Below are 12,819 nucleotides of genomic sequence, written 5' to 3'. Positions count from 1 at the left end.
GAGCAGCAGCCATAACTGGAAAGCCGGCGGCGGGGAAAGGGTTACAGCATGGGAGGGAGATGAAGGGAGGGGCGAGGTTATCCCACACCCGGAAGAAAAGAGAGCGATCGGGCCGGGAAGGGAGGGAGCCCAAACCTTGGGGTTTTTTAGTGATTTGCTGGGGCCATGCTGCAGCTGCTGGGGAGGCTGCACGGCTCTGGCACCGATTGCTTGTTTGCTGTTTCTCCTCTGAGATGAACTGTGCAGAGAAGGAGCCTCAGAGCCTGCTAGGGGAGGTTGATCAGCCCGACCTAAACCCAAACAGTGCCTTTTTTGGCCTGGATCTGTAGACTTGTGCACGGGGAGAGGGCTAGGAGGAGCCAAAGCAAAGGGGGATGCGGCTGCAAGGCAGAGCGATGTCTTCCGAGGAGATGGTCCAGATACTCCTGGAAGGGAAATCCTACACTGTCAGCAAGAGCAAACTGATCGAGAAGAGTGACTACTTCCGAGCACTGTACAGCTCGGGCATGAAGGAGTCAGAGGAGGACTCGCTGCAGCTGCAGGGTTTGAGCCCCCAGGGTTTGGAGCTGGTGCTGCACTTCATCAACACCTCCCAAGTCAGCTTTGAAAATGAGAGTTTGCAGGAGCTGATCGAAACCGCCTCCTTCCTGCAGGTCACCTGCATGCTGGACCTGCTCCTGGCCCAGGTCCAGCTGGGGAACTGCATAGAGCTGTACCAGCTGTCTGAGATCTATGGCATCCACCAGCTCCGTGCCACGGCCACCAGGTTCATGGCTAACCACTACCATGAGATGCTGAGAAGACCAGAGTTCAGGCTTTTCCCGGACTCTTTCAGGGCACAGATAAGGGAGATGAGGATGAAAGGCACTGCCACTCTCCTGGCGGTTGGCAATTTCATGGATAACACTTTAAAATTTGCACAGGACAACCCTTGGTCTATGCTGAGGTATGATGAATTGGCTCAGAGCTGGCAACCCTTGGCTAACAATCTGCCTCCAGCTATGGTGAATGTAAGAGGCTACGGATCAGTGGTCTTGGACAATTACCTGTTCATAGTTGGAGGTTACAGAATGACCAGCCAAGAGATTGCAGCTGCTCATTGCTATAATCCTTGCACTAATGAATGGGGTCAGATTGCACCCATGAACCAGAAGAGGGCCAACTTCAAGCTGCTGACTGTGAACGGGAAGCTGTATGCGGTAGGGGGGCAGTCACTGTCCAATGTTGAATGCTACAGCCCCGAGCATGACTGGTGGAACTTTGTTGCAGCTCTGCCAACTGCACTTGCTGAATTCTCCGCCTGCGAGTGCCAGGGCAAAATCTATGTCATTGGTGGGTACACGACCAAAGAACGGAATCTGAACATACTACGGTACTGTCCTGCCAATGACTCGTGGACCATTTTGGAACCATGCAGCTTCCACATTCGCAAACAGCAGATGCTCTCCTTGGAGGACACAATCTACCTGGTGGGGGGTTCGATCCATGAGCTGAGATCTAATCAGAAGCCCCCCCAAAGTGAAGACATGCTGACGGTTCAGTCTTACAACACAGTCACCCAGGAATGGGTCTGTCTTAAGGAAAGCGTGTCTAAGTCTGGGCTGAACTTGACTTGTACTCTACACAATGACGGCATCTACATCATGAGCAGAGATGTTACATTCTGTACCAGCCTGAAGCACAGGGTCTTTTTCAAATACAACATATTCACAGATGGCTGGGAGTCATTTAGACAAGTTCCACTCGTTGGCCAAAACATGGTAGTCTGTTCTCTCTATCTACCTAATGCTCTGCAGGCATAAGGAGTGCATCTGTGTAGACTTTTGAAGGAACAGGACTCGAGGCAGTTTCCTACTCACAAAGATAAAAATGGGGCAAAAAAACCCTCCTGCTATCAGTTTAATGTCTGATTTGTAGCTTATTAAAGCCTCATATAGTATACTGATTTTTTGAACCAAGGGGGTTAGGAGCTTGGTCCACCCACTCCATCCAGGAATCTGGCACTGTACTATCAACCTACACATATGGGGAGGAAATTCTATAAATAGCACCCAAACTGGGAAGATATGCCAAGCACCAGGCCTAGAGTCTTTTATTAAAGGACTGCCACTCGGCAACCTGGAACTACTGCTGGCCCAATGCGGGTGCCAGCGATAGTTCCACCGCCCCTAGCACACGCTATTTCTGGCACTAGTGGAAATATTGAAAAAATATTTCCACTGGGTTAGTGTTAGAGCCCTTACCACCACCTCAATGGGTGGCAATAAGTGCTTTCCCCCTGAAATGGCCGCATGGCAAGTGTGAACTTACCACACGGCCATTTTGTTTTTGGCTATTTTCACCCACTGTGGTAAAAGGGGTTCTGGCGCTTGGCAAAGATGGCTGCTGCCACAAGGTCAGGGCCCCTTTTACCGCAGGTTGGTAAAAAAGGGCCCCTTTGTGCTAAGTAACCTTTATGAGGTAGCACTTGGCGCAAGGTCTTACACCTGCTGAAACCTGGTGTAAATGATGGTAGGCAACCAATGGCAGTTGGGCACATAAATGACCCTATTCTGTAACACTGCACCTAAATCTGCAGGTCTAAATTTGGGCAACTTTTAAGGAATCCAGGGAATGATGCCAAAATCCCTGTAGTACCAACCTACACATATGAGGCCAAAATCCCTGGGAAAAATAATATACTTAAATAAAAAAAAGGGAATGATACACACAACATAAATTGATCAGAAGGGGGCAACAGTCAACCGAGACTTAAGAACATAGGAATAGCCATACTGGGTCAGACCAATAGTCCATCTAGCCCAGTATCCTACCTCTAGCAGTGGCCAATCCAAGTCACAAGTATCTAGCAGAAATCCAAATAGTAACATTCCATACTACCAATCCCAGGGCAAGCAGTGGCTTCCCTGTGTCTATTTTGGTTCTTGACAAACATCAATTGATTTAAAACCTTAAATATTCAGTATGAAAAGGCAAGAAAAAAAACCTGAACCAAATGATCCACCAGAAACACCCCCTCAAGTCCTTCCAGTGCTCTATTGTATTTACCTAGTTTTGGATTTTATACATCTCCCTCCTTCCCCCAGAGTATCTGGTACAACTTTGCTTTCAGCCCCTAAGATTCTGTATTGCCCAAAATGTAAGAGTCAACAGGCTCAGAATAGCTTGAACATCCCAATCGCTGTCTCACCATGAATATTTAGAGGCAGCCCGTGGCTCTTTTTCCCAGTTCTTGGAACAGGGGTAATCTCCTTTCAAAAACCCCATAAACGAGAGCGCCTCCTCCTGTAACTCTGGAAGGAAATGTTGCCTTTTAAAAGCCTGCTTGCTTTTAAATTAATTATGTACTTTCTGCCAGTACTTTATTGTCTCTTTTTCAAAAATTGTTCACATTATGGAAAATAATTTTGTATTAGTGTAATGTTTGCAGTCTCTACATTTAACAAAATGTTTGTATTAATGAAAAATAGTTAGTGAACAACACAGGCCTGTTTTGGGAGACGTGGAGGGGCATAATCGAACGGGGCACCCAAGTTTTCCTGGGGCCGTCCTCGCAGGATGGCCCGGTGAAGGGGCGGAGAAACTCGTATTATTGAAACAAGATGGGCGTCCATCTTTCGTTTCGATAATACGGTCGGGGACGCAAAATCTCAACATTTAGGTCGACCTTAGAGATGGTCATTCTTAGGTCATCCTTAGAGATGGTCGTCCCCGGTTTTCGGCGATAATGGAAGCCGAGGACGCCCATCTCAGAAATGACCAAATCCAAGCCATTTGGTCGTGGGAAGAGCCAGCATTCGTAGTGCACTGGTTCCCTTCACATGCCAGGACACCAACCGGGCACCCTAGGGGGCACTGCAGTGGACTTCAGAAATTGCCCCCAGGTCCATAGCTCCCTTACCTTGTGTGCTGAGCCCCCCAAACCCTCCCAAAAACCCACTCCTCACAACTGTACACCACTACCATAGCCCTAAGTGGTGAAGGGGGGCACCTACATGTGGGTACAGTGGGTTTCTGGTGAGTTTTGAAGGGCTCACATTTACCATCACAAGTGTAACGGGTAGGGGGGTGGGCCTGGGTCCGCCTGCGTGAAGTGCACTGCACCCACTAAAACAGCTCCAAGGACCTGCATACTACTGTCATGGAGCTGGGTATGACATTGAGGCTGGCAAAAAAAAAAATGTAAGTTTTGTTTTTAGGGTGGGAGGTGGTTGGTGACCACTGGGGGAGTAAGGGGAGGTCAGCCCTGATTCCCTCCGGTGGTCATCTGGTCAGTTCGGGCACCTTTTTGAGGCTTGGTCGCAAGAAAAAATGGACCAAGTAAAGTCGACCAAGTGCTCGTCAGGGACATCCTTCTTTTTTCCATTATCGGCCGAGGATGCCCATCTCTTAAGCACGCCCCAGTCCCGCCTTCGCTACGCTGCCAACACACCCCTGTGAACTTTGGTCATCCCCGTGACGGAAAGCAGTTGAGGGCGCCCAAAATCGGCTTTCGATTATGCCGATTTGGGCGACCCTGAGTGAAGGACGCCCATCTCCCAATTTGTATCGGAAGATGGGCGCCCTTCTCTTTCGAAAATAAGCCTGAAAGGGGTCCAGAAAGATAAACTGGAGAAGTTTGTAAAGGTTAAAAGAGAAAAGATATGGTATGTTAATGGGACTCAAAAGGAAATTCCTGCTACAGAAAATTGAGCTCAGCACTCCTGGGGTAGGGCAGACTTTTCTTCATGACTGTGGAACTGACACTTTAACCCTCTTCTGGCAGCCAATCACAGGAGGCACTTAGTGGACATCCGGGGCCAGATTCAGTAAATGGCACCCACGATTAGGTGCCAGAAAGATCTGCGTTAAAGTAGTATAATATAAAGGGCACGCACCCTTTGCAGAATAGATTAGTGTGGATTTTGTGACTAACTTTGGATGCTGAATTTATGCCTGCTGAAACCTGGTGTAATGCTGGCGCCCAACTTTGGCATGGATTCGACATTATTCTATAAAACCATGCCTAACTTTTGGGAACACTCCCTGATCTGCCCTTGCTACTCCCAAAGCCACACCCCTTTAGAATTATGTGCTATGACATTTAGGCGCAGTTGTTATAGAATAGCAACTATAGCAGATACATGGCACAAATCCAAATTAGTGCCAATTAACTCAAATACTGATTGTTGACACCTTGCTAACTAATTAATATGCGTGTACAGCTGCCTTGGGTGCACAAATTTGGTCAACCTATATCGAATCTGGGGGCTGGTCTTGTTTCTGCTCTGATGGTTGAGGCAGTGCAGTATAGGTCTTACCAATGTGTGACTGGTGCAACTACACAGGGTTGAAAAGGGAGGCACTCAGTCTCCGGGGGACTTTCAGAAATGTAGAGGGGTGACCTCCTGCAAGCAGATGGGGTTTGGAAATCAGTTGCTTCTCTGAAGCTTCCAGCACCCTTGAAACTAGCTTCTGCTTGACTGTGATGCCATGAGCCTTCATTTACAGTTACCCAGAATTTACAGCCTTCTTCCAGCTCAAGTATGTAGAGGCAGTTCTTGGGTAGGGCTACAGACCCCAGGTCTTTAGCCCAACATACTTACATTCTAGAGCAGGAGTCGGCAATCACAGTACACGAGGGCAACAACCCAGTTGAGTTGTCAAGATTTCCACAATGAATATGCATGAGATTGATTTTGTATATTCTGCTTCTATTGTATGCAAACAGATCTCATGCATATTCATTGTGGAAATCTGACTGGGTTGTGGCCCTGGTGGACCATGGTTGCCCACCACTGTTCTAGTCACAGTATTCAATCCAAGAGTTGCCTACAAGCCAGGTTTCAGTTTAACCGAAAGAAACATAAGAAATGGCAAAGACCATCCTCTCTATCCAGTCTCCTCATCCATGCCAACTACTATTTATTTATTTATTTATTTGTTGCATTTGTATCCCACATTTTCCCACCTATTTGCAGGCTCAATGTGGCTTACAGTTTTTCCGTCATGACTTATGCCATTTCAGAATACAGATACAATTGGTAATACATATAGAACATGGATGATGTAATGAGCAGTCAGGTAACACTATCCTTTCCTCTCCCTTAGAGATCCTATGTACTTGTCCCAAGCTTTCTTGAATTCAGATATAGTTTTCATCTCCACCACCTCCACCGGGAGGCCATTCCATACATTCACTACCCTTTCTGTGAAGAAGTATTTCCTCAGGTTACTTCTGAGTCTGTCCCCTTTCACCTTCATCCCATGCCCTCTCATTCTAGAGCTTCCTGTCAATTGAAAGAAGCTCACCTCCTGTGCATTTATGCCACAGAGATATTTGTATGCTTACTGCCTCCTTTGAGTGCAAATCTCATGACTTCATTAGGGATATTCTGAAAACTTGAGGACCAGGAATAAATACCACTATTGTGCAGGGGTTAGGATGATGTCCCAAGCTAGCTAGGCTAAGGAATTAAACATAATCTCATTCGGTATGGCAGGGCTGAGCCCAGGACTGTTGGTGGTATATGTGCTTGCTTCAGGAGTGCCAGTTGATGGCTCCTACCCGTGCCGGCTCCATTCTCAAAATGGCTGCCATGACCTCAGGTGGCAGTGTTGTGGCAGCCATTTTGGCACCAGAGACGGCATGCAGGAGCAACTGGGGATTGCTTCTGCCCGATAAGCCTCTAGACCACCAGAGAATATATGGTAGGCTGGGGAATGGGGCTACAGTTGGTTCTTGGAGGGGACACCTTCTGGTTGGGGGGGGGGGGGAGTGAGGGAAAGCTAGGGGATCCAGCATAAAGTTTCAGTTCCAGTTGAAAATGCACTGGCATTTTTGACCCAAACCAAAACAAGGCTGAATACAAATTTCAGGCTGTTTCACCGCTGAAACAAAAAATTTGGTGAACCTCTACTTGAAAAGTCCATTTAATCAGACATGGCACCCAAAACAATGGGAAACATTTCTTTATCTTTCTGCCACATTTTCTTGGTCTCAGACAGCATTTCTTTGTACTTGAAGATTCTGTCTCTATCTACATGCTTGGGACTGACAGCCCTATGATTAATGCCATTGTGGTTTCTTTTCTTTGGATTTAGTCTGAGGAGAGAAAGGTGATTAATGCAGTGCTTTAGGGTTTGAGTCTTGGGCCAATTCTGTTCCATATCTTTGTGAATGATATTGTAGATGGTTAGAAAGACCTTATTTTTATGGTGTCCACTTTGTTACATGAAGACCTACAAAAGAACTGACACTGTTGAGGGAGCAGCCAAAATGAAAAGTGACCTTTAAATCCTGAGCATTGGTCAAGGCAAAAATTACGAAGGCATGCATTTGAGTTGCAGAAACTCAAACATGCTGTAGGCGATGGGCTAGGGGAGGAAAGAGCATCAACCAGTAAAGAGACTTTGGGGTGATAGTTTCTGTTGTTGCATGTAGGCAGAAGTGTAGAAACCAGAAAGAGGAAGTAATAATGTACCTCTACAGGTCATTGGGGAGACCTCAGTTAGAAACAGAAGACATTTAAATAAAATATATCTCACCTCTTCCATATTTTTTCTGAGATATACATCCCTTGGCATACTACTGATAAAAATGAACTCTGTTTATCACTATCCTCTTTCACCTCCCACTTGACCCACTTTTGGTCTAGATCAAAGACCATCAATTTATTTGTAAGATACTTATACAGAACCATTTCAAAAGCCTTACTACTTTCAAACACAAGCAGGGTCAAAACAACACGAACTTTAAAATAGCAGCAGCATCAGAATAGCTCCCAACAGGTCTGGTTTTGGGCAAACTAAATTATGCCAAACACTGTGATGCCTAAATAGAAGAGGATGAAATCAATTCTGCCAACTGTTCCTCAAGCAGATTACAATTTAGATTCAGAACCGGGCAAACCCAGATAATAAAAAAAAAGAAACATAAAATTAATGTTATCATTTCTATAGCTCTACTGACGTACTGTCACCAGGTCCCCCTTCCAGTAGGGTCCCCCTAAACCCACCTCTCCTCTCCCCCCTTTCTCTATTTCTGTGGATGGCACTCTCGTTCTCCCTGTCTCATCAGCTCGTAACCTTGGGGTCATCTTCGACTCCTCTCTCTCCTTCTCTGCTCACATTCAGCAGATTGCCAAAACCTGTCGTTTCTTTCTCTAGAACATCAGCAAAATCCATCCCTTCCTCTCTGAGCACTCTACCAGAACCCTTATGCACACTCCTATCATCTCTCGCCTAGGTTATTGCAACCTGCTTCTCACTGGCCTCCCACTTAGCCATCTCTCTCCTCTTCAATCAGTCCAAAACTCTGCTGCGTGACTCATTTTCCTCCAAAGTTGCTATGCTCACATTAGCCCTCTCCTCAAGTCATTTCACTGGCTCCCTATCCGTTTCCGCATTCAATTCAAACTTCTCTTATTGACCTATAAGTGCATTCACTCTACCGCTCCCCAGTACCTCTCCACTCTTGTCTCTCCCTACACCCCCCCTTGGGCACTCCGTTCTGTGGATAAATCTCTCTTGTCTGTCCCCTTCTCCTCTACTGCTAATTCCAGACTCCGTTCCTTTTATCTTGCTGCACCTCACGCCTGGAATAGACTTCCCAAGCCTGTACATCTACCCCCGTCTTTGGCCGTTTTCAAATCCAGGCTAAAAACCCACCTCTTTAACACTGCTTTTGACTCCTAACCACTATTCACTTGCCCTGTACCCTTTTATCCCCACCTTTTTAATTCCCTTACCTCTTAGTTGTTCTGTCTGTTTGCCTGTCCTATTTAGATTGTGAGCTCTTTGAGCAGGGACTGTCTTTTCATGTATGTTGTACAGAGCTACGTATGCCTTGTAGCATTATAGAAGTGATAAGTGGTAGTAGTAGTAGTAGTAGTAGACACCGCTCGTAGAGAGAGAGAGAGACCCTTCCAGCCTTGTCCCGGAGCGCCCTTGTAGGGTATAGAAGATTTATTGGTCTCCCAAAACACAACTCAAACATTCAGTCCTTCACAGTTTCAACATGACATCAGTCCCCACATTCCCTTATTGCTTCTCCCCTTGTACTCTGAGCCATTCCCACATGCTATTCCAAGGGCTTTTGACTTGGGAAAAAAAAGGCAGCTGCCACAGCTTGCAATTTACCTCCTTTTGGCGTTCAGGCTACAGCTGAAATGTCCATAAGTTCCCCACCGCTCTCTCCTCCTCTACTGTCAGGTGCCCACTCCATAAAATCCTCCCCTCCAGATTCTACCAGCTGACTCCCCTCCTCCTGATTAGTATCCATTAGCCAATCATCATCCACCTCCTCTGCACCTGTGGCCATCCTGTCCTCTTTTCCCTCCGAAAGCCTCTCCCCCCTCCGAGAGCTCTGGGAGTTGTAGTCCCCTTTCCTCCCCTTCCCAGCAAGCCTTTCTCCCTGCCGGGATCTCTGGGAGTTGGAGTCACCCTTCCCTCTTTCAGCGTCAGTCAATCCCTGCCTTCCAGAAACTCCACCCCCAGGGTACTGGGACTTCTGGGACCTGTAGTGAAGATTCCCCAGAGGGTGTACGGTCCTTCTACCGCTTCCCCCAACTCCCGCTTCAAGCGCCCCTGAAGGGTTCTCACATAACGCAGCGCTGTACACTAGAAGAGACAGTCCCTGTTGGACAGAGCTTAAAATCTAATTAGTATAGACAAACAGGACAAATAAGGGATAAGGGAATTACTAAGGTAGGAATGATAAAACATAGTACTGAACAAGTAAGGGTTAGGAGTTAAAAGCAGCATCAAAAAGGTGGGCTTTTAGCCTAGATTTGAAGACGGCCAGAGATGGAGCTTGTCGTACCGGCTCAGGAAGTCTATTTCAGGCATATGGTGCTGCAAGATAAAAGGAATGGAGTCTGGAGTTAGTGGTGGTGGAGGAGAAGGGTACAGATAAGAGAGATCTACCCAGTGAACGGAGTTCCCAGGGAGGACTGAGAGATAAGAGTGGAGAGGTACTGAGGAGCTGCAGAGTGAATAAGAGGAGTTTGAACTGTATGAGGAAACGGATAGGGAGCCAATGAAGTGATTTGAGGAGAAGGCTAATATGGGGGACCAGCCACTTATTAGGGGGTGGCTGGTCCATACAACTTTAGTAAGGGATAAATAAACCTAAATAATTCAATAGCGACACTGGCAAAATGTAAGTCATGCAGCAAAATTTTGAACAGATTGAAGGGTTCGTGGGAGACTTGTGAGAAGCAAGTTAGTCTAAGTGAGAGGTGATAATAATGTGGATAAGAGTTCTGGTAGTGTGCTCAGAAAGGAAAGGACGAATCTTTGGTGATGTTATAGAGAAAGAAACAACAGGTTTTAGCAGTCTGTTGAATATGTGCAAAGAAGGAGAGAGAGGAGTCAAAAATGACCACAAGGTTATCTGATGAGACAGGGAGGATGAGAGTGTTATCCACAGAAATAGAGAATGGGAGAAGAGGAGTGGTTGGTTTAGGGGGAACGATAAGCAGCTCAGTCTTGGTCATGTTTAGTTTCAGATGGTGGTGAGACATCCAGGCAGCAATGTCAGACAGGCAGGCTGATACTTTGACCTGGATTCCTGCTGAAATTTCTGGTGTGGAGAGGTAGATCTGGGAGTCATCAGCATACAGTGATACTGAAAACCATGGGATGAGATCAGAATACCAAGGGAAGAAGTACAGATGGAGAAAAGAAGAGGTCCCAGGACAGATCCCTGCAGTACACCAACTGATAGTGGGATAGAAGTGGAGGAGGATCCACCAGAGTATAAACTAAAAGTATGATGGGAAAAATGAAAAGAAAACCAAGAAAGTGAGCCCTGAAATCCAAGCGAGGACATCATATCAAGGGGTAGGCGATGATCAGAGTCAAAAGCAGCAGATAGAGTCAAAAGCAACAGATAGATCGAGAAGGATGAGGATAGAAGAGAGACCTTTGGATCTGGCCAGGAACAGGTCATTAGAGACTTCAGCAAGTGCTATTTCAGTTGAATGAAGAGGGCAAAAGCCAGATTGAAGTGGATCAAAAATAGCTTGGGATGAAAGAAAGTCAAGACAACTGCAGTGAACAGCATGTTCAAGTATCTTGGATAGGAAAGAGAAGAGGGAGATGGGGTGATAGTTGGAAGGACTGGTAGGGTCCAATGAAGGTTTTTTGAGGAGTGGTGTGACTATGGCATGTTTAATGGCATCAGGAACAGTAGCAGTGGAAAGTGAAAGATTGAGTATATGACATAAAAGGGATGACAATAGGAGAGATAGTGCTAAGTAGATGGGTGGGAATAGGATCAGAGGAATAGGTAGTTTTGAGGAATGTGCAGCTTTTTCTTCAGTGATTTCAGAAAAGGAAGAAAAGGAGGCAGGGGTTGAAGGAGGGTTGAGAGGATGGACTAAGGGAAGGAGAGGTGGATGTGACTCGGTTGAGAATTCAAGTTTAATCTTGTGAACCTTATCATGAAAGTACTCAGCCAGAGTCTGGGGAGAAAGTGAAGGGGGAGATGAAGACACTTTGAGGAGAGTGTTCAGTGTGACAAAGAGATGTCGAGGGTTTCAGATGTCAACTGGATGTAGTAGTCCTGTTTGACAAGTGAAAGAGCAGACTGAAAGGAGGTCAGCAAGAATTTGAAATGGATGAAGTTAGCATGGGCACGGGATTTCAGCCAAAGGCATTTGGCAGAGCGGGCACAGGAACATAGGTAGCGGGTTATAGAGGTTAGCCAAGGCTGGGGTTTGGTACACCTTACAGAATGGGGAATGGGAGGAGTGACAGTAGCCAGAGTAGAGGAGAGAGTAGTATTATAGGAAGAGACAGCCTCATTGACAGACTTAGATAACGTGGAGGGGCATAATCGAACGTCACCAGCCAAATAGATCGCCGGCGATCTATTTTGGCAGCGGCGCTACAGCTGGCCAGAACCATACTATCGAAAAAGATGGCCAGCCATCTTTTTTTTTCGATAATACAGTTTAGCCCAGCCAAATGCCAGAGTTCGCCGGGGTTGAGATGGCCGGTTTTGTTTTTCAGCGATAATGGAAAAAAATGCCGACGATCTCCAACCCGGCGACATCCAAGGTATTTGGTCATGGGAGGAGTCAGCATTTGTAATGCACTGGTCCCCCTCACATGCCAGGACACCAACTGGGCACCCTAGGGGTCAGTGTGGTGGACTTCAGAAAAGGCTCCCACATGCATAGCTCCCTTGCTTTGGGTGCTGAGCCCCCCAAAACCCAGTACCCACACATGTACAACACTACCATAGCTCTTAGGGGTGAAGGGGGCAACTACATGTGGGTACAGTGGGTTTTGGAAGGCTCCCATTACCAGCACAAGTGTTACAGGTAGGGGGGGATGGGCCTGGGTCCGCCTGCCTTAAGTGCACTGCGGTACCCACTAAAAGTGCTCCAGGGACCTGCATACACGCAGGCCTCTAGGACTTGTTGCTGCTGTAGAACCTTGGCACACCAGTTGACACCTGAAGACTAATCTCTTTGAAAAAGTCCTTTATTTGAATAAGCACGTTTACTCACAGTTAACTGCAGATCAGAGGTTGTGCCCCACTGGTAAAGAGTCTCCCTGGTACTGAAATTAGCAGTAGGTCAGAGCTGGCAGAATGGTGTACAATGTCCTCTTTCAGCTACATTCAAGGTAATAACTAAGTTCTCTAACGTGGGTAACACATGAAAGGGATCTAAAAGTGGCTTACAAAAATGGCCACTACCTCATGGACTACCGAAAACAAAACTGGACACACTCTGACCCAGTTAGCAGGGGGAAAAGCACCATGGGAGTAGAGCCCAGTACCCTACACCCACCAGAATGCATTGCTCCTGTGACTCTGCAGTGCAC

General features: G+C 46.7%; 1 protein-coding gene across 1 annotated transcript; it reads left to right on the top strand.

Moving 5' to 3' along the window:
• Positions 1-134: 134 nt before the first annotated feature.
• Positions 135-2,230, top strand: KLHL42 (kelch like family member 42). The gene has a single exon (XM_030190266.1). It carries the CDS (start codon positions 375-377, stop codon positions 1,800-1,802), a length of 1,428 nt encoding a protein of 475 aa, XP_030046126.1. The 5' UTR covers positions 135-374; the 3' UTR covers positions 1,803-2,230.
• The last annotated feature ends 10,589 nt before the right edge of the window (positions 2,231-12,819 follow it).

This window comes from Microcaecilia unicolor, chromosome 1, assembly GCF_901765095.1.
Source record: "Microcaecilia unicolor chromosome 1, aMicUni1.1, whole genome shotgun sequence".
NCBI lineage: Eukaryota > Metazoa > Chordata > Amphibia > Gymnophiona > Siphonopidae > Microcaecilia > Microcaecilia unicolor.
Note: the sequence above shows the minus strand (reverse complement) of the source record. Positions and strands in the feature narration are given on the sequence as shown.

Coding starts and splice junctions, on each gene's coding strand:
- KLHL42 (XM_030190266.1), top strand. CDS start 375: ATGCGGCTGCAAGGCAGAGCGATGTCTTCCGAGGAGATGGTCCAGATA.